Raw genomic sequence first — 21,751 nt, 5'->3', positions numbered from 1 at the left:
GTATCTATATTAAAAAAAAGAACACAAGTCACTATATGTGTAATTGAATTATACATATATTATTAAAAAATATGTACATAGTAAAATTAATCAAATAAATTTTATATCTTATTGTGCTAGATATTAATATTTTTCATCGTCGTAAATATTATCATGATTTTCAGGGTATAAATTCTAAGAATAAATTCTCTCTGCATACCGAAAAATAACAAATGAATTATTAATTAATTAAATGAATAAATATATTATGTGTGTGAATATTGAATATTGATTAACAGTAATTGAAGAGAAATAATAGACATGTGAATCAATATTTCGTCTATTAAAAATATATTTGTATTTAGATGTCGCTTAAATTTTTTTCATGTGAAAAACTTGGATCAATTTTAATTTGTATCTATATTAAAAAAAAAAAAAAAAAAAAAACACAAGTCACTATATGTGTAATTAAATTATATATTATTAATATGTACGTAGTAAAATTAATCAAATAATTATTGTACTGGATATCAATATTTTTTTATCGTGGTAAATATCACCCTGATTTTCAGGGTAAATTCCAAGAATAAATTCTCTTACCGAAAAATAATAATTTTTCGTTTTCGCCGATCGAATGTTCGCAGATGACGCGTAATGCATGTTGTTTTTTTGCTGTTGTAAATTTCGGAACTGTCAGTCGGCTTGAAGCTACATACGGTACGATTCAGCAACAGGCGCTACGTGCGAGAGAAGAGAGTTAGAGGGAGGGGAGATTCCAACAAACGATGTCGGACTTCGGAGTAGATGTTAATGTAGTATGTGTGTGACAACGGGATTGACAACATGGATACGACTGACCTAGGAGGAGGTGTGTTCGAATCTTATTTTCAAATAATATACACCGGGACTGCGACCGTGTTAAAACAGTTTCGCACGAAGCGAGGATGGTGTGAATCGTGCACGGGTTATCGAATACGTCGATTGGGAGGAAAAAAAAAAATTCGAAAGCCGGAGAAAAGGATCGGGAAAGAGAAATATGCATTTGTACATATATAAATGTATATAAGGCGCTTTCGATCGGCGGTTCCCCTTTTCTCGGCACTTTGCGTTTCTCCGCGAACGCGAGAGTTACCTTGTGAAGACCGGGAAATGTGCGAATACGGTAGGATGTTTCGTTGTACGGTGTCAATTTTTCGTCTCGCGATGAACAGCGATTGATGGTGAAGAAAGTGCTCCTCAAAAATTATGCTTATTATTCATCTTTTTTTTTTTTTTTTTTTATATCTTTTTCCGCCGAAATTATTTGCTTCTGTCACTTTGATCTCTTCTTATTCATTGCGCTTTAACAATCGTGTTGCTTCGGATATTCTATACGTAAGATTGCAAATTTTTTTATCTTATTTAATTTTATTGATTTGAGAATAATTATCCCGCTAAAGATCTTGCTTTTTCCTTCTTTCTTTTTTTTTTTTTTTTCAAAATTATGACATTATTTTGTTTCGACAAATAACAGATCTCTACATCTTTTCGAATAATTATGTACATATCGCTTATTTGCAAAGAAAAATTATTTATTCGTGCACATCGCGAATTTGTGAATCCGCGAAGGAAAACCCCTCCGTAATTCAATTCAACATATATATAGTGACTTGTGTTTTTTTATAGATTACAAACTAAAATTGGTCCAAGTTTTTCATATGAAGGAAAATTAAATGACACCTAAAACACATACATTTTAAAATACAAATATATTTTTAATAAACGAACTATTTTTTTCACATGTCTCTCTTGTTTCTCTTCAATTATCAATCAATATTCTTGTAACATTTATTCATTTACTAAATCATGAACAATTTATTATTCAATTTAAAACTTACGAATAATGTCGAATGATTTAAATCACAATTTTCACAAAATTTCTGTCTACGTATTAAAAATGCGTAAAGTATTATACCAATAATATACCGAGTGTAATCAGAGATAATCGGCTTGTAATCAACTTTGAGCTCTTTTTTAACATCCTTAGAAAGCAACGCGAGACTGTAGGAAGGTAAACAAATTTTCTGCGCGCGTAAACTATCACAATGCATTTTGCTTGTATTAAAATATCACGCCATTTGTAAAATAGCTCAACAAAATTTTAATATCACATCACAACAAAACTTATATTTCAAATTTAATTTACCAGTACACCGAACATTAATACAATCAGACTATCCTTGTGTCGCTAACAAGATAATCATATCCTGACTAAGGTGCAAAGATGAGCTCTCGTGTTAATCCGGACATACATATGAAATGTTATCAAAAATATACGAAAATGTCATCCTTATCTGTTCTATTCATCATTTTAATCATACACTGTAAAAAAGAATTGTTAACTTGACTAAACCTTTCAACTAAATCACTATTTTGTTAATCGAACATATATTAGTATTTAAATCAAATATACGTTTTGTTCGATTTAATATGTTACATTTAATTTAAATATTTTTATATGTTTTATTAATTAACAAAATAATATTTAGTCGAAAAGTTTAGTCAAGTGTTAACAAATTTTTTTTACAGTATACAGATCGTTTAATAAATCAGTTACAAACTAATATCCAAAATATTTAATGCTCTTCATTGGCCTTATTAAGTATTAATATATTTTTGTAATATAAAAAAGAGCGGCGGCTCAATGAATTTGTCATCTTTTTGTTAAAGACGTACCTCGAGTCGTTTACGCGATTGAGGAAAAAAACAAGGATTAGAATTAATTATTCTGTTCGCGTGTCTAAAAGAGCTCGTCAAATTCTTCCAAACGTTCCCCGCAGACATCTTTTAAGCCAAGATCTTGATCAATGGCATATTAACACAGCCACACGCGTGCAGACGTAGAAGTTTACCTCCACACTGTACTCGCGTTAGACGAAGCATCCGCTTTCGTTGCAGGCAGTTACGTTGACCTTTAATAAGAACAACGCAGGGGATGGTGAGGCATTAATTAAAGCCAAACGCGGCGAGAGAGTCTTGAGATTTGAGAAAACATAGGTGACTTCAAGCGGCTCCGAAGCTGATTAAGCACCGTCAATTACGAAATAAGATTAATGAAAATTAATGAAAATGACGCTCGTTCGTCGTTTATTATCCTAACGCACCGTTCTTTGTCACTCACTTGACTAGCATGATCATTATCAATCACGTGTCCACACTCAGAGATTTACATATAAACTAAATAAACCATTTAGAGAAGGAATCGTACGTTATGAGCAGCTTCGCGTTTCATGTCCAAAAAATGCAACGATACCTTTTTCAAATTTTTCATTATTCCGCGAACAAGGAAAACTTTTTTTTTTTTTATTTGCATTACACGACGTTATTTAGATCCTGATTGATTATAGAAAAGATCTATTAAATGTTTCGCGAAAATATTTCTTTTTTTTTTTTTGTCTTTCTCAAATAATAATTAATTTTTAATTTAAATTGTAGCAATTGACGCTAACATTGTTTAATTGTACTGATAATTAGCATTTATTAATATTTAATGAAAATAGTCGAATATTCTTCTTTGATTGTGTAATAAACAAAAAGCTAAAAAACAGCATATTGATTTAACAATTAATTCGATCATGATTTAAATACGAAAAACATAATTTGGAGAAAGCAAAGTCTCGAATCAACTTCACTCACCTCTGTTATTTATTATTACAATTTACATTGTATTACGTGGCTTTGCTATGAAGTTTGCGTTGCAATTATTTTTTTATTTCCATTGCAAAATGTATTACAGAACATATAACGATAATGCAAATCATTTATGTTTTTACTTTGATATTATATTCAATATTCGCAGAATTATTGCGAGTTTTTTCTCTATTTTTCTCTCTGATAAAGATAAAAAAAGTTACATGTAAAATATGTGATTTTTATGCAAGTTTATGCATATTATTAAAAAGGCATGCTAATTAAGAAAATGTTAATAATCGCGAATATTATTGGATGGTTAATAAACATAATTTCACAAAAAGTAATATTTTTTTAAACAAGAAAAATACAAAAATAATTCTCTTTATATTTTTAATAATGCATCAAAATTTAGCATTCAAAATGTTCTATTCATAACTTTGAAAAATTTTAAATTAAAATTGTAAAAGAATTCTTTTGAAAATTATTATATTATAGCTGTGACATCTATATGAGACGTGAAAAGAATTTTATTTTTTATTAAACAAAATTAAATATATACTGTTAGAAAAGTTTCAGTTCTCAAGAAAAATTCTTTACCGAATATCCTTCGATCGTTCATTCAAAGTTTCACTCTATAGATCGTCGAATGCAAATCTGAAGTTAAAAAAAATTCAAAATTAAAAAAATCGAATCTTTATAAAAATTTATGCCACAACAGGAAGATTTTCCTTGTTTATACGAATCCATTAAGTTTGAGACGATTATTATCGTCGAATTTTCTCTTATAGAATTTACTCTGAAAATCATATATGGTATTGGAAGAATTTCTCTGATTAATATTTACCACAATAAAAATAGCAACATCTACCACAATAAAATATAAAATATGTTCGATGAATTTTACTATGTACATAATAAAATGTATTATGCACATATTAATATTTTTTATTATGTGATAAATATTAATCCGAGAAATTCTTATAAAATTCTTCCAATATCAATATTGTCACGATTTTCATGATTTTCAGGGTAAATTCTAAGAGAAAATTCTCTCCGTGTGTATATTCGCGGCGCGAAATCGAGATAATCCTACGAGAAAAAATCATCCCTCGGCTTTTCTCTTACATACTTATTATTTCTAAATTTTTTTTCGTTGAACTGTGTTATCCAAATCGGCTACCGTCTGCCGGCAACCGGCGACGCCTCGCCCTTCCGACCGAGAACGAATCGCCGGAGAGCCCGAGTCGAGTCGTTGAGTCGTCCGTGATATATCTACGTTTATACGACGTACATTAGACATGAATGGCATCTGTTCTGCCAAGTTGAATGAGAGCAATTTAACTTCTTTAGGTTGCTTAATCGGTAGGAAGTCACATCCAGTCACATAGCGGTATGAAACCTGTAAGAGGCACCAATACTCGCGCGCGCGTTCGCATGCTCGTGTGTCTCTCCTTTACGGGGTAAAAAATGCGGAAAGAGAGAGAGAGAGAAATTATAGAAAATTATTGAAAAGCACGCGAGAGAGGAATATCGTTAATTAACTTCGTCGCGATGTCGCTTTAAATGACGACGGCGCAATTAGTTAATCCAGTACTTACGAACTTGCGACTATTTTATACGTGCCGCACTGATAATTCAATCCTTCAAAAGAGGATTAATTTAAATCGAACATTGTATAGTAATGATCAGGTAGATGAGCGACGTTCATTATTCACAGGAAGTGAATATCGGTTCATTAAATATTTCCGAGGAAAAGAAAAATGGAATAAAAAAGTTTCACATTTCTTCTCACTATTGAAGAATTTTTTTCACGATGTAGCACTAAAAAAAATGTTTAACTTGACTAAACCTTTCAATTAAATTACTATTTTGTTAAATCAACGTATATTAGTATTTGAGGCAAATATACGTTTTGTTAAATTTAATATGTTATATTTAATTTAAATATTTTTATAGGTTCAATTAACAAAATAATTTTTAGGTGAAAGATTAGTCAAGTTAACAATTTTTTTTTTTCAATGTATCTTTATTTATGATTATTATTCAGTAGCGTGATTTTTTAACAATTCACCGTTTGCTTTATTGGACAATTGTTGAATAATAGATTTTAATGCGCGATTTTAATAATAGATTGAATAATGGATTTTAATGATAAATAATTTCTCATTATATGAACGAAATACATATAATAATAAGGAAGCCGTGTCACAGTGTCACGCCAGTAAAATAAATCAATAAGACGATAGAGTCTATGCCAAGAAAGCTGAAATGTCCACAAATATTGTATACATAAAAGATGTGAGAAGTGGACATGTTATTCGAATTAAATTGAAGCTAAATTAAACGTTAATACACACACGCAATGCATGTAATATATTTTCATTAAACGCAAGAAGAAAATTATTTTAACGTCAAGTTTTGATATCATAAAAAAATATAAAATATAAAGAATCTAAAAAAATAAGAAAATATTAAAAAATATTAAAAAATTTTGGTAAAATTCCAAAAGAATATTTGGCAATTGCACAGCAGAATCGAGCGCTGCGAAATAAAAAACTGCGATTTGACGTAAACGCAAGTTTCGTGCAAGTGAAAATTCGTCTGCTAAAATTGACATTTAACGTGATGCTGCTCGATGCTAATATACGCATTGAAAAAAAGACTAAATTAATACATATTTATTTCAATACTGCCAAATGAATCATTTATTTGAAACAAATAAATATTTTTCATATCAAATAAATATTATTAGTTTCATATATAAATGATTTATTTGGCAGTATTGAAATAAATACTTATAAGAATTAATTAAATTTTTTTTCTGTGCGCGCGTATCGATCGCATGTATATATAATACACAGTTGAAAAATTTCTGTTAAATTTAACAAATATCACATGTCCCAAACGGTCTACAGAAATTTTTGTGTTAATTTAACATAATATGGATATGTTAAATGGAGACACAAATATTGTGTTAATATTTTAACACAAAATAAATGCAAAACGTCAAATAATTTAAAATAAATTTTGTGTAAAATTAACATACTTTTAATGTAAAAATTAACAAAAAATATGTTAATTTTAGATTTTATCATCCCCACTTATATTATAAAATAGAAAATCAACATGTTTTCCTGTAAATTTTAACAGAGAAATTTTGTCACTAATAACGCAGAACATATTTATTGTGTAAAATTAAAAATAGATAGCACATTGTGTTACTCTTACATTTTTTTTCAGTTCTTTTAATAATTTAACATTTAAGTTCAATTAACAGAACAGTAATAGGTTAAAATTAACACATGAATGTGTTAAATATTTAAGAGAAAAATTTTCACGGGGACCGTTTTACCAAGAAAACACAAATTTTTCTACTGTGTGTATATACATAATACACATATATATCGCTATCGCGGATCACCTTTGTTCACTCCCTCTCCCGCGGGCTCCTGCTTGTTTGCCAAAGAATTCGGCACGACACGACGGTTCCATAAAATTGAAGTAATGACGAACGGTAACGAGACGTTTCCTACTTGTGGCGTATCGTTATCTTACCACCACACGATCCAATTTGGACACACCGTCGTAACCGTGCTGTGTGTGCATATGCGTGACATTCCGACATGTCGTTTCTAGCGAGAATTCTTCCTCCATTCGACGAGTCAACGTACGTGCTGCTCGCGTATATATTCGATTTCGCAATCGTCGATGATCTGCGCCTCCTCGTCGTCGCGATCTTTTCCCTTCTAGCGCCGGAATCGGCTGCGTTCCCCCGACTTTAAAAAGATAATGGTTGAGCTCTAAGCTCTTATCGTATTAAAGCCACCGGAGCTTATTCCTCTTTCGAGGAAAAGTCTCCTTTTATGCTTTTACGCATTCGCGAGCGCGCGATCGACGTAGGAATAATATTCGCGCGAATGACAGGAGCGAAATGTCAAAAACATATGTTCGGGGAGTAGTAGCGCAAAACATGTTTTTCGCCTGACAGTTCTCCGACGCTCTCGTCGTGCCGCGACCTGCGAATGGAAACCAAGGTATATTCTCCGCGAGTTTAATTAACGCGCACTATACACAGTTTTGTATGTATACGTGTTTTGCGCGTTACGCAACGATTCAAAGATATATACGCATTTCGCCGGACACGAGTGTGTCCTGGGTGCGGTAGACACATCCGGAATCGGTATTATGCGATCGCACAGGGTGCGGCGAGAATCGTTCTCGATAAAAATAAATCGGGATTGCGCGGCCACGAAATTTCTTCGATTTTTAGCCTCGCCAAAATTTCATTCCCGAGCGAACTATTGATTTCGGAAGGGAAAAAAAATGAGGGGATAGTGTGAGAGATTTGAAAAATTTGAATAGCAATAAACACAAAGAAATTTGATTGGAAAGGCACTTCGAAGAATTCGACATTTAAACATTTTTTGAAAATAAATATATTGCGTACCTATATTCACGCGCGTTTATTTTGGAGCAATGTAAGCGTTGTATTATAAGAATTTATATGCTATTATAATCTATTAATTATTATTAATTTGAAAGCATTCACCAAAAATTATTTAATTATTCTAACCGCGGAAATAAGAAATATATCTTTAATAATGAATCTAAGATTCGCACGCAAAAAAATATTAGATCGTGAAATTTACTTTTTTTAATGACGATTCTATTTAAATGACTTCTGCAAAATAAAATAGTTGCAATTTATACATATTTTTTTTTGCAAAAATTTATTCTGTTTTCATCTTTCTTCTCTTTTAGATTAGAAAAACTTCGAATACTTAATTTTTTAGCCTCGCTAAAATTTTATTCTCGAGCGAATTATTGACTTCGGAAGGGAAAAAAATAAGGGGATAGCGTGAGAGATTAAAAAAAAATTTTAATCTCTTAAAATCTTATCCGTCCATTCGACGGAGGAAAAAAACCGGGTGAAAGAAACGGAATATTTATTTCTACATTATCTCTATATCGATTATGTAAGATTTACCGCGCTTATTACGCTTGCGATATCGATGAAGTAAATTAAGGCACGTCCGTCGTAATAAGAGTCAATGCCCTCTGTAGAACGCGACGATTGCATTCGAACGTACGTATAAAATTTCTCTCTGATAGACAGTGTTTGCTGTTATCCAAATAAAATTATATAGATGATCATCTACACTGAAGACAAACATTTGTAAACTTGACTAAACCTTTCAACTAAATTACTATTTTGTTAAATGAACATATATTAGTATTCAAGTTAAATATATACGTTTTATTATAGATTTAATATGTTACATTTAATTTAAATATTTTTTAATATTTAATTAACAAAATTTAGTTGAAAGATTTAATCAAGTTGACAATTTTTTTCAGCGTACATAAAGTTTTGGCGTCACCTTATCTTTATGTAAATAATAAAAATACGTATTATCTATATCTGCATCTTAGATAAAAAAAAAGTGTTACCTTTAAATTATGCAGGATAATGTTCAAATAATTTGCTTTAGAGTCAAAGCAAATAAAAATATTTGAGTAATAAAACGTAAGCATGCGCAGCAAGCGATAAAAACTTATAAATAAAAGTATATTTAAGTATAAATATAAAAGAATATATTTTTATATCTCTTTTATAATTTACATTTTTTATAACTATGTGTTTACATAAGCGTTTGTAAAATAATATCACCAGAAAATTATCTAGATAAATCGTCACATAATTTTATTTTTCATCTAGCTATATTTAAACTGAAATAATCGTTATCTTATCTAAGATAACTTAACATATTTTCATTATAATCTTTAGCTAATTTTTAAATTATCTAAGCACAACACTGCTAGTCGGAAGAATGTCAGACAAAATTACTAATTACACAGAAATTGTTCATGAGGTTCTGCGACAAAGATTATTATATATACGATCGTGTGCGTATTTTTCTTAAAGCGACAACTTATCTTCTTTTTAGGTATAAATTGTACGCCACCGGCTATAGAAGATTTTCCACACGACCTGTTTGATGAGGAGCAAAGACAAGGCGGTGCCGTTGTCGTACACGTCGTCGTATCGCTTTACTTATTTATCGCTTTAGCAGTAGTATGCGATAAATTCTTCGTACCTGCTGTAGAAAAAATATGTCACGGTAAGAGGGTTGCTTTGCATATTATTTTCCCCTGCGTCGCGAGAGAAATATTTATTTCGTTAAAACCGATGTGATAAATACGCAATCCCAAACAAACCGGATCGGATGAAAATATAAGAGATCGTTTCTAGCATCTCTTACCGACATCTCGCGCTGATCACCCGCTCGAGATACGCGAACTCTCGAATCGATGCCGATGCTGCGGCATATCTGCGTCACTGCGGGCGCCAGACACGTCTTCATCGGTTATCGTAATTGTCTCTCATTTGGAAACTGGCCTCTCGCGTGACATTACGTGGAAAACAAATATAATACGTAGCCTTCAGCGTTAAATGCGATTATCCGTTTCTCGAATTCGATTTGGTGCGATAAGAGTATCGCATTTATTGCCGAGTCGAGGGTCGGACAATCGCATTTATCGCTAAACACTACGCGAGGCATATAGTAATATCGTTGAGGGAAAAAAAAAATGGTTAATCGGTGATACATTAATTATATATATTAAATCTTGGGATTGACATTTTACTACCTGGACCCGAAGAGAAATTCTCCCTTTCGATTTGATTTTTTTTATGTATCCACTTTTTTGACATGTTGCATCGAAGGGAGATATTCGCTCCAGGTGGTAACGTGTTTCTTCGTGTACGCGTGTATGAAAGGGTAAACGAATCGAAGTTGACGTTGCACTTTCAGCACTCTCCATGTCAAAAGACGTAGCCGGCGCGACGTTTATGGCGGCGGCGACGTCGGCCCCAGAATTATTCGTGAATGCCATCGGAACATTCATCACGGAAGGTGACATTGGCGTCGGGACGATAGTAGGTTCCGCAGTATTCAACATCCTGGCTGTCCCAGCCTGCTGCGGTATCGGTGCGGGAATGGTAGGTTGCCAAGTGTTCTATATAATTTTTCGAATTTAATATGAAAACTTGAGCAAAAAATTGAACGCTATATATTTCGAAAGAAATCAATAATATTTATATATGTATTAATATGTAATTAATAATATTAATTAGAATGTATAAATTGCTGTGAGAAAAATATAAGTGCACATTTAATAAATTATATATATATATATATATATATTTAAACATACATATTATATTATGTATATAAATAAATATATATATATTTATGATGGATTTGTGTAGATGTAGAGATTTATATATTTAGACTTATATATTTAGATAAAAAAATTATTAATTTTTACATTTTTCTTATCGATACCTTTTATCATTGAATCGTCAATAATTTTATTTTAAGCTTAGATAATTATGAACAAATATAAATTTTATCACGATTCAATAGATATAATAAATATATTGTGTTTAAGTAAATGTATAAGTAAATTGACATTGCCAACTGAGACTAAGTAAATTGATATTGATAACGCCAAGGATCGATATCAATGTGCGTAAAAAAATAACTGTCAAAAATGCGTCGTACTGATATGTAATCAACATTCTCGAAGACACATTTTTATACATTTAAAAATCTTTGAGAATATATACCTACACGCTTAAAAATATCATTTAAATTAAATTCAAATTACTTAACCAAATAAATGCACAGAATATTCAAAAAATTTAATAAATATTTCTCCTCGTCTATAACAATAAGAAAAATTCTTTAAAATTTAATTTAAAAAAAGAAATCATTTAGAGAGCATGAAAAATATATAAATAATTTCATTGTTTAATTTTATTTTTAACGGAGAAAGATCTTTATTTATTTAAAATTACTACATATTTAAAACATTCACTCTGGATGTACAAATTTGTCAAATATTCGAGAGCACTCATTAATATTCGATAATATTTTCTCTCATCGGACACATAAGATATGTTCATCAGTTATTCAAATAGAATATTTACGTAAAATACATATCCTCCGGAGACGCGCAAGTAATATTCATTAAAAATATTCACAGTACACCCATATTTATTATCATATTTCCCATATAAGCAGGTGGTGCCACTGGATTGGTGGCCTGTCAGCAGAGATTGCCTTGCTTACGGTGTCACCGTCGCCATTTTAATATGCATTATACACGACGAACGGGTGGAGTGGTACGAGGCATTAACGTTGGTGCTCTTGTATATTGTTTATATCGCCGTGATGTATTGGGACAAATCGTTCCAGCGGTGTACGAGATTCCGTACGAACGACGATCAGATATCTTCTGACGGCCGACGAGTTACGACAGGTGAGACCGTTTCACGAGTTTTATCGCAGCTCCGATTAACGAGCGTCTTCAAGTACAGAAACTTTGAAATGAATCTAGATGCAATTCGATATGTATTTCATTAAATTTCACTCTATTCTTTCCATCGAATTTTTGTAAAAAAAAAAAGCTTTTTGATTAAATTTCTCATATAATTGAAAAGAGAAAGAGAATAAAGTTCTCGAACGAAGAGGACAAAATATTTTGATACTTCCCTGAGTCTCGAGGACGCAAACGAGAGTATTATGTGTCTCTGCGATGTAATCCGACGCTGTAACAATATGTTTACTTGCTTAAAAGCGCTTTTCTTACAGATTCCAGCGACATTCACTTACCAAGACCAGACAAATTACAATCACCCGGGGATCATGTGGAGCAAATAGCCACTATCGACGTTCCGCTACAAAATGGCGGGACGAAAACGCAGGAAGAGAATCCGGACCCTAGTAAGTTTGTTTGTTCACTTGTTTGAATTTTTGCATTTTAAAATAAATATAATTTGTATAATTAGAACACGAAGGGGTGTCATTAACAAATATTCACTCTCCTAGTAAAATCTCTAATCTAATCAAATGGCGATTTGTCAACTCATTATCGACGATATACCCCTGTTAATGTATCTGTCAACGATTGTGTTTGATAATATTAATGCGATGCGTAATATTTCAAGCGAGAACCACTTGATAGGTCAAGTGTGCGCATTCAAGCACGTGCGAATGGGAATTTCCCGAGCCATCGAGAGATCAGAGATCAAATATTTAAATTTGATGAACCTCATCATAGAGCTATTATTCAAATCTCGCGCACCCTATATTATTTCACGTTGTTTTAAAATGACATTCGAAATCCTCGGTAAACATGCGAGCGAGGCAACATCTGTTTTGGATTTAATATCCTCCGTAACATGTTGTACGACAGATTATGAGTACGAACTGTTGGTGTGGCCGGCGCATGCTGGATGGTTAAGGAAAACCGCCTGGGTCACAACGTGGCCCATTCATCTTGTATTCATGTGCACAATTCCCGACTGCGAGAAACCCCGATTTAAGAATTGGTTTCCCATCACGTTCGTGATGTGCATCATATGGATTGGATCGCTCAGCTACGTCGTGGCGTGGATGATCACTATAATCGGTGAGTGTTTTAAGATAGAATTTTAATTGGAGAATTTCGAAAAATTTCAAACAGTGAATTCTAAACTTGCGCACATTTTCTTCTTCCAGGTGACACGCTCAAAATACCAGATTCCGTAATGGGTATCACTTTTCTCGCGGCTGGAACCAGCGTGCCCGAAGCAGTATCGAGTGTGATTGTCGCAAAACAAGGTACATACAATCATATTGCATTTTATAATACATACAGGAAATTAATATTTTTCGAGGAGATATCTGTAATCATAAAATTAGCGCATGCCGAGTTAAAAACATTGAGCGAGGAACTTGATCGAGAACCGAGAGCCATTTATTAAGACATAAAAAAAGCGAATTTCACGGAAGGAAAGACTATTGCATGAAGAGGAAAGATATATACAGTTACTATTTTCTCCCTCTGATCGTCCCGTTTTATTATCCAGGACATGGCTCGATGGGCATCAGTAATTCGATAGGATCGAACACGTTCGATATATTGCTATGCCTCGGACTACCCTGGCTGATCAAGTCGTCCTTCTCGCCCACGCAACCCGGCAGGCATTACATCAGTATAAATTCCGGCGGGCTGGAATACAGCGCGATATCGTTGCTGTCGACCCTGATGCTGCTGTACATCGCGTTCGCCTCCAACAAGTTTCAGCTCGACAGAAAAGTCGGTCGCGCCTGTCTGTGCATGTACGCCGTGTTCCTCATATTGGCGTCGCTGATCGAGCTCAACGTATTCTTCATGGTAAATCTCCCCACCTGCCAAAGGACGGTGAAATGATCAAGACACCCTCTGGACGATGACCCGCCCGCAATAAACGTCCGGGCGCGGCACCGCTCGCAATCCGCGCCGGAAACCTTCTACCCCTTCGGACTTACCGAGAGAGACCCGCTCGTGCGAGGGGGTGTTTATATTTCCAGCTACACGGGACACCGTGTGTACAGTTTTAATATCAACAATGTTATCACCGTGTTTTAGAACCATGGCAGTAATGCATTTTGTATTTACTTACTGCTCTCTAATGCCCTCTTGTCTTTTGTCGCTCTCTTTTTCTCTCTCTCTCTCTCTCTTTCTCTCCCTACTCTCTTCATCGCAAATCTCCATGACATTTTTGAGTATATTTAGTCGACATTTCTTTCGTTCCATCCCCGACATACATATATACATTTTACGCTCATCTCGAGTTTTTTCGCAATTTTTTCCTTTCCTTTCTTCGCTTATTTTTCTCTTAAAAATACGATTACTGTGCTTACGGCTATATTGTGTGCGCCGAAAGACCAACCACTTACGATTAGCCACAGTAACGAGATCTCAAGCCACACGATCGGAAGCCTCAAAAAAAAAAAAAAAAAAAAAAAAAAAAATACGATAGGGGTGGGCGCTCCGCGACTGTGTCTAATTGTACGAAAAAAAAGCGCAAGAAAGACTGCCGTTCCGTCAGTCAGTATCGCAGATACTCGGTGTGTGACCGCGTGGAAACGTGTTTACGAGAGAGTGAAATGTCATCTCGGTATATTTAGCCGCGACGGCCCGTCTCTTTTACAGAATCCGCGTTCGACTACGGATGCAAACTTCAGTGTTTCCGGAACAATTTGCCGTTGACAAATACCCATTTCGGTGAATCTATCTCTATTAAGTATCCCCGTGTTAAAAAAAAAAAAAAAAAAAAAAAAAAATGGAAAACCTATCTTGATAATGTATATTCCAGGAAAAAGTTTCATATATGCAAATTAATGTAATTGTCGAGGCAAGCCGTCGCGCGCGATAGCACCTTTTCTGCGAGATATTAAAACACACCTTCACACAAATTGCGAAAAAAAAAACACCGAATCTGTGACTGTAAATGTGTTTAGATAAAACCGTAACTTAACATTTAATAAAGTACTGTAATAAGTTATTAAAATAATACAGCCAATAAAAATCGATTCCTCTCCAGTCTCTGTGAGTGTACATGAGGGAGGAAGGATAGGGGGAATCTTGGCTCGGAAATATGAAATTTATATACAGATACAGTCTCGCAAAAAAATTATCTTTATGGTACACAAATCCGGATTTAAAAATAACGAAAAAAAATTGAAAAAAAAATTCGTGTGCGATTTTTGACAGCACTGAATTGATTTATCTTGGGATCGATGAGAGATGAATCGTTTAAATCGACAGTATTTAAAAACGCTGGGCTATTTATATTTCATCGAGGCAATTTTTACGGATAAATGATACACGTCTCGTTTTTGTTTCCCGTGCACGCACAGGCGTACTATGATATTCTTATTCGTTTACACGAGAAAATCGAACTACGAGAGAAGATCCGATACATATACATATACATCATAGTGATGCCCCGGCGCTGTTTTTAAAATACACATGAGCACAAGTTGATGCTTTTTTTCCTCGAGACTCTCTTCTAGAAATATATTTTAGCATATATATAATTGCGGCGCCTTACAGAGGGAGAAGATACACGACTTTTTTTTATAGAGAAAAGGTTTTAAAAACTAAATAAATAAAATATAATTCTTTTTGGCTAATTTGATATGGATTTTTTTCAGAGAAATTTAATTTATGATTACTAAGATATTAAAGAGTCGATAAAAAAAGAAGAATATAAAATCTTCGATTGAAATTTTCAGTTTTACATAGTAAGAAAATTGTAATGCAAGGAGTATGTAAAGCACACTTTTTTTACTACTAGAAGCGAAATGACAAACTTTTTAAAGCTCGAGACTATATTTTATTCTTCACGTAGCCTCTGACCTCTTTTCTCTTCTTCGCAAAATATTCGCTACAAGAAGATTACATTATTCTGTTGCATAAAATTATCATTTAATCGCACAGCCGCACTGTTGTTGCCGATCTCTGAAATAAAACCCAGACGCCGTAAGTCGCTCTCTGTCGAAGAAATAATTTTCATATTGGCCAAGACTGCGTTTATAAATCTTGACCCCGCTATTTCTAGTTGTACGCCTCCGTGAAGATGTTGGCACAACTTTGATATTCGAGAAGACATTAATATCGGAGCCATATGAGTAGAACTAATATAACGCGAGATTTATTTCGCGCGTTTATCATCAGCGAGTCTTTTTCTTCCTCGCTGTTAAACATTCCGCGATTGAAAATCGACCGATTTTCTGAAGAAATACCCATCATCATCATCATCATCATCATCATCATCCCTCCAATATACATCGAAAAATCTGATTTTAAGTCGATGTAGATATATATACGTCTCCTGCGGTGCACGCGAATTTTCCTGAAGACCCGCGCCTTGGCACGGATTCAACGACCGAGTTTACCAGCAAACCTCCCGGCGCGCGTCTCTCTTCGCAGACTCCGCAATGTATGAAAAGATACGAGTCGGACGGGACGTAGCTAACGCAGCTCGACGTATAATTCCCTCCAATATTTTGCGTCGATTGCGAGATCCGCTTGCAGGTACGTACTATATCAAACCGATTCGCTCTGCGCAACGATATATATATATATATGTATATATACCTATATCTCAGCGCGAACGTCAACGTCACATAGCTCGTTGACAGCGATCAGCTGATCGTGACAGCGCGCGCGAGCGAGCGCGCGACCGTATCTTGCGGTAGTCTCTCGATCTACACATCTAAACTTCGTCTGCTCCAGCGAATATATATCAAGTCATCTCGCATAATCGTCCTCGAGCGGTGTATTAGCCGTATCCGCGCGCGGATCCTCTCTCTTCCCCACGTATAACCGAGGCGATGACGCTCGTGAATTTATTATCGCTGAATAATATCGCTATTATATTCGGAGCAGCAAATTTCGCAATCAGAGGACATGTTTACATATACCAATATGTATATTTTTGTTCGCGAGATCGCCACTTTGCTCTCGTCGCGCTTATGTAAATCGGCGATGTTAGAGCGTCGCGTGTACGTATATGACATATTCATCCGTATAGGTGTGCGACGCTTGCTTGTGTGCGCGAATGTACGTACAATAACTTTGGGTTTAATGGTGGTGAGGGGTCAGTTGCGTGTCGGCGCGCGGCAGATCTGCAATGCGGCGTTGCCGTTGAAACCGTTGATTCACAAAACCCTTCTTCCTACGTTGATTATACATGTTTCCTCCGTTCATGTGTGTGCGCGAGGTACAGAGACGCCGCCGGGGAAGAAGGGGAAAAGAGGGGTTAGAGGGGAGGACGAACAGGAATGTGGCTACGGGGCTACACACACTCAAGTTTCACAAACATTTTTACAATCGTTCTATAGAAAAAAATACTCTTCTACTCTATATTCGGTATTTTTGACTTTTTTTTTTTTTTTTTTTTTTTTTTTAAATTCAAGAATTTTTATTTGCGCCTCTTCAGCTTGAGCGAAATTCGGGTCACCAAAATCATCTTTGATGATTTTCAAGCTTTATTTCCGCTAGCGTTGTGTTTCGAAAAATGAAGCAAAGTTTTTGAAACATCTCTGGATCCATCTTACATTCGAGAATTAGTCTTTGAACACGAGGAGAGACGTATACTTTTGAGAAAATTTATGATTTGCATTTAGAAAACACGATACTCTCTTATTTAATATTAGATGTACATTAATAAAAAATAAAAACCGGGTACCGCAATCGGCGTTTGCCAAGAGAAGACCTGGCGGAAATTAGTACGCATGCGTCTTCGACAATGCGGAAGGGGCATTTATATATAATCTACCTCGAGAATGTGAAACATTTTGAATTGTACAAGGCGGCAGACAATTGTAGAATCTCGATCGAAATCTTTGCGATTCGACTATTTTTAAATTGCAGCCATTTGTCAAAAACACGCGGTTGTTTCTGCACCGAAAAAAAATTATTAAATTAATAAATATTTATTTCAATCCTGTCTAATAAATCGTGAAATAAATATACTTATTCGAATTCAAGAAATATTTTTCAGTGTAATAAACAATGTTACTAAAAATGAAAAGATGTTAATCCTCGCTTCAGTTTTTAATCGTACAGTAAAATCGCGATAGTAATAACTTCCTGAACATTATTGCCATTATTGTGATTTATCGATATCTGGATTATTTGAAGTATCTCTTTCGATAAAAAAAAGCAACGTTTACGATACCATATCTTTCAGCTGTTCGAAGAACATAAAAGAAAAAAATTACAAATATTTTTTCAAGCTACTTCTATCTCTTTCACGATTTTATTTAAAGAAATATAATCGATCGCGTTTACTAAAATATTGTATTCTCCCTATATCATTATGCATAAAATACTATATAGATTATGTAATACTACACTGAAAAAAATTATTGAATTAATAAATATTTATTTGAAACAAATACTTCAATATTTATCTGTTTTGAAAAGGATTTTCTTGTAATCAAATAAATATTTTCCAAATCAATATTATTAGTTTCAAATAAATGATTTATTAGGCAGTATTGAAATAAATATTTATTCGAGTTTAATAAATTTGTTTTTAGTGTATACCTACATTATACAAATTTAAAACTAAATATATTTAATTAGAAGAGCGCAAAAGAAGCCACGATATTAAACATTTTTGTATAAAAGGGCGAGGGTTAATTAACAGCCGGCTAATTATTTTTCATACATTAAAAAAAATTAAAATTAATAAATATTTATTTGAAAGAAATAAATATTTCTCCGTGTTGAAAAGGATTTTGTAATATCAAATATAAAAATAGTATATTTCACATATATCAAATCAATATATTATTAGTTTCAAATAAATGATTTATCAGGCAGTATTAAAATAAATATTTATTCAAACTCAATATAATCTAATATAGAAAATAAAGGACTAATTAAAGCTTTTCTAGCCCTTTATTTCCTATATATTATACATACTTTAATACTAGACCCTAAATCTTAATAATGAATACAATTTACACTGAACAAAATGACAAAAAGAATAAATATTTATTTGAATCCTCCCAAATGAATAATCATATATTTGAAACAAATATAATATATTGTGTATCAAGTGCGGAAAGTTGACAATTGGTCACGAGTGTACAATTGTCAATCCACACGTGATACACATACTATTTTGTATTACAAGTGCAGGCAAAGTGGTTTTGTACGCGTTTTCTGTGCGCGAGATGGCGGCGTGGGAAATCGGCTGCTTTTCGCACAGAAAACACGCACACAAAGTGCCACTTTGTCTGCACGTGTAATACAAAATATTTTTCACATCAACTCAATATGACTAGTTCGAAATAAATCAATTCATCCGGCAGTATTGAAATAAATCTGCTGATTCGATCCCGCCTTCGCGGGCCGAAACGTGCAAGCGAGCCGGGTTTACCTGCAGGGGCTGCGATTTCGCAGCCCCCGAAAGAGCCTTCCGCGTCGGAGGGAGGCTTGGTGGAGGATTCGCGGGGACGTCGTAAACCTCGTGTCCGCGTCACGATGCGCGGGCACGAGTTCCGCGATTTTGCGCGCGCAGCCTCTCTCTCTCTCTCTCTCTCTCGCAGGCGAGAGAAGGGGTTGGCGGATCGGCATCGTGCTCTCGGGGAGGGGTTGCATCGCCAGCGTCCACCGTCACCGGGAGAAGGTGAGAATCGCACAGCGGGTATCGAGCGGTGTGTGCGTGCACAAGTGTTGCCTATACAGGGAGCACGACCACTCGCCGTCTCTCGCTCCGTTTCTCTCTCTTTCTCTCCATCCTCTCTCTCTCTCTCTCTCTCTCTCTCGCATCCCCATATCACTGTCCCATCGCGTCCTCTCTCTCCCTCTATTTTTCCCGTAAAAAATCCCGATTTTTACCACTCATGTTTCGTCGGCGAGACCCGCGAGTGCTCCTTTATGAGAGCGCGTTATCGCCGCGCCGCGAAGTTCCGTGATCACTTATGCTCGAACCGCGAGCGTCGTCTGATAATGCACCTTCGCGTTATTGTCGCGCGAGTTACGTGACCCGCGACACGGGAGTCTACGCGACGAGCAGCGGCGGCACCAGCGGCAGCAGCGTGATAGAGGACGGTGGACGGTGGTCCTCGTGACACTCTCAGTTGGGGTGAACTCACGGGGGGTGATGGATCGCAAGGCGAAACTGTAGCCCCCGGTTGCGATCGGAGAAGGGCTGTCAATCTCGTCTCTTCGTATATAATAGAATAATAATCAGAAATTATCTCCGGGATTTTTATTATAGAGATACATATTATACCGCATATCCCAGCTGTCATATCGATCACACTTCTTCTCGCGTGGCGCTTTTTTCGTTTTTCTTTTTTTTTTTTCTTCGAGAAAGAAAAAAAAACCGACTGTGCGTTACCCTTGAAACTCTGTGCCGACGAGAGAAAGAGAGAGAGGGAGCAGCTGGTGAAAGTTCGTCTGCTCTTGGAGGATAAGTGGTGCCTAAGCGTGGAGATAAAAAATAAGAAACCAGTGCCTATAAAATCGCGAACACGATGACTCGATGATCCCTCGTACACACGTTACGCATTTTCGGACGACGAGCGCGATGCATCACGTCAAAGTATCGCATCAGAAGCAAAAGGAAAGCGCGCTGAGTGCGCGAAGAGACGGAGGGGACTAATAATAATAATAATAATAATAATAATAATAATAAGGAATTGAAAAATCAGCGGGATAAAAATCCCGTTCCCAGGCAGGGGCTGACGAATTGCCGCATTAAGGGTCGAGAGTCCCGTATATATATATATGTATATATATATATATCTATATATATACACGTGTGTGGGACTCCGCGATCGGCCAGTTTTTCGCGGTTCTTCCTTCACCGGAGGAGCGATTGTTCGAGACTGTGAAATTTTTCGCTGCTTTTTTCACCCTCCCCGAGATCAGTAATGTCGCGATTAATGCTGTGCAATCTCGGCAATGCCTCGACGGCGGGAAACGATACGAACAACAACGCGAACACGAACAGCAGTATGGAGGACGACGATTCTTATCCACTGCCTACAATCTATCGGTATGTAGATTTCATAAAAAATGGAGAACGAATCAAGAGCGAGGGAGAATCGCACTTCCTTCCCTCGAATGCACTACCCGAAGTCACTCGCTGGGGTGGGTTCGCGAACAAACGTCATATAGCGAGACACACTTGTCAATCGAAAAATTCTGTTCGACAAGCTTTTCCCAATCTATCTCGTTAATTTTGAGAGATACGAAAAATGAGCGATCGAAATTTCATAATGGAATAGATTCATTATATACATGTGTGTGTCGATATATTTGTAATAAATTAAATTATCTTATTATTTTATCCTGATTGCACAATTTATATAACTTGGTTTATTTTTCATCTCGATTGCAATTATATTATACGTATTTAAAATTGTCCTAAAAATAAAAAGTGAATTAAATATGTTTATTGCAATTTTTGTAAATAATTTATTTTTTATTATTTATTATATATATTTAATTTATTTTAATAATTTAATTTATCCCTCAATATTCTATTATTTAATAACAATTCCATTTATTTTTCATCTCGATTACAATTATGTTATACATATTTTAAAATGGCGCTGAAAATACAAAGTAAATTAAATATCTTTATTGCAACTTTTGTAAATAATTATTTATTATATATATTCAATTAATTTTAATAACTTAATTAATCTTTCAACATTCTATTATTTAATAACAATTCAATTAATTTTTCATC

The 21,751-nt window shown here is 34.7% G+C and overlaps 3 protein-coding genes across 9 annotated transcripts in view; 2 read left to right on the top strand and 1 right to left on the bottom strand.

Moving 5' to 3' along the window:
• Positions 1-753: 753 nt before the first annotated feature.
• zyd (sodium/potassium/calcium exchanger zydeco) lies at positions 754-15,858 on the top strand. 4 transcript variants are annotated; one of them, XM_029311006.2, is made up of 8 exons: positions 754-847; positions 9,600-9,773; positions 10,467-10,654; positions 11,742-11,979; positions 12,312-12,443; positions 12,916-13,131; positions 13,221-13,322; positions 13,571-15,858. In XM_029311006.2, exons 1-8 carry the CDS (start codon positions 823-825, stop codon positions 13,912-13,914), a joined length of 1,419 nt encoding a protein of 472 aa, XP_029166839.1. In that variant the 5' UTR covers positions 754-822; the 3' UTR covers positions 13,915-15,858. The 4 variants fall into 4 exon arrangements, with proteins under 4 accessions (XP_029166839.1, XP_029166838.1, XP_029166836.1 ...); XM_029311005.2 differs by having other exon boundaries at positions 755-847; positions 11,739-11,979; XM_029311003.2 differs by lacking the exon at positions 754-847 and adding an exon at positions 911-1,141.
• LOC114937514 (sodium/potassium/calcium exchanger 3) overlaps positions 10,412-21,751 on the bottom strand; it is a 41,155-nt gene continuing 29,815 nt past the window's right edge. The window contains exon 7 of the mRNA XM_029311001.2: positions 10,412-10,671. Coding sequence (XP_029166834.1) covers positions 10,670-10,671 — 2 coding nt within the window. The 3' untranslated portion in view covers positions 10,412-10,669. The remainder of the gene's footprint in view (positions 10,672-21,751) is intronic.
• The window catches only part of Hk (potassium voltage-gated channel subfamily A regulatory beta subunit hyperkinetic), a 31,931-nt gene continuing 26,610 nt past the window's right edge, over positions 16,431-21,751 (top strand). For 2 of the 4 annotated variants that reach the window (XR_003820900.2, XM_029311008.2), the window contains exon 1: positions 19,104-21,052. Coding sequence is in view for 3 of the 4 variants with exons in the window: in XM_029311008.2 (XP_029166841.1) it covers positions 20,928-21,052 (125 nt within the window). In the remaining variant the exon portion in view is untranslated. Of the gene's footprint in view, positions 16,567-17,147; positions 17,255-19,103; positions 21,053-21,751 lie in introns of those variants that run through there. The other 2 variants (XM_029311010.2, XM_029311007.2) reach the window with 2 other exon arrangements.

The sequence above is a fragment of the Nylanderia fulva genome, unplaced genomic scaffold (genome assembly GCF_048542155.1).
Source record: "Nylanderia fulva isolate GAGA-0341 unplaced genomic scaffold, ASM4854215v1 Scaffold34, whole genome shotgun sequence".
In the NCBI taxonomy this organism is placed as follows: domain Eukaryota; kingdom Metazoa; phylum Arthropoda; class Insecta; order Hymenoptera; family Formicidae; genus Nylanderia; species Nylanderia fulva.
This window is presented reverse-complemented; position numbering and strand designations above follow the sequence as displayed.

Coding starts and splice junctions, on each gene's coding strand:
- zyd (XM_029311002.2), top strand. CDS start 1,036: ATGTATATAAGGCGCTTTCGATCGGCGGTTCCCCTTTTCTCGGCACTT. Junction 10,655..11,738: donor GCGGTATCGGTGCGGGAATG/GTAGGTTGCCAA, acceptor TTCCCATATAAG/CAGGTGGTGCCACTGGATTG. Junction 13,323..13,570: donor TGTGATTGTCGCAAAACAAG/GTACATACAATC, acceptor TTTATTATCCAG/GACATGGCTCGATGGGCATC.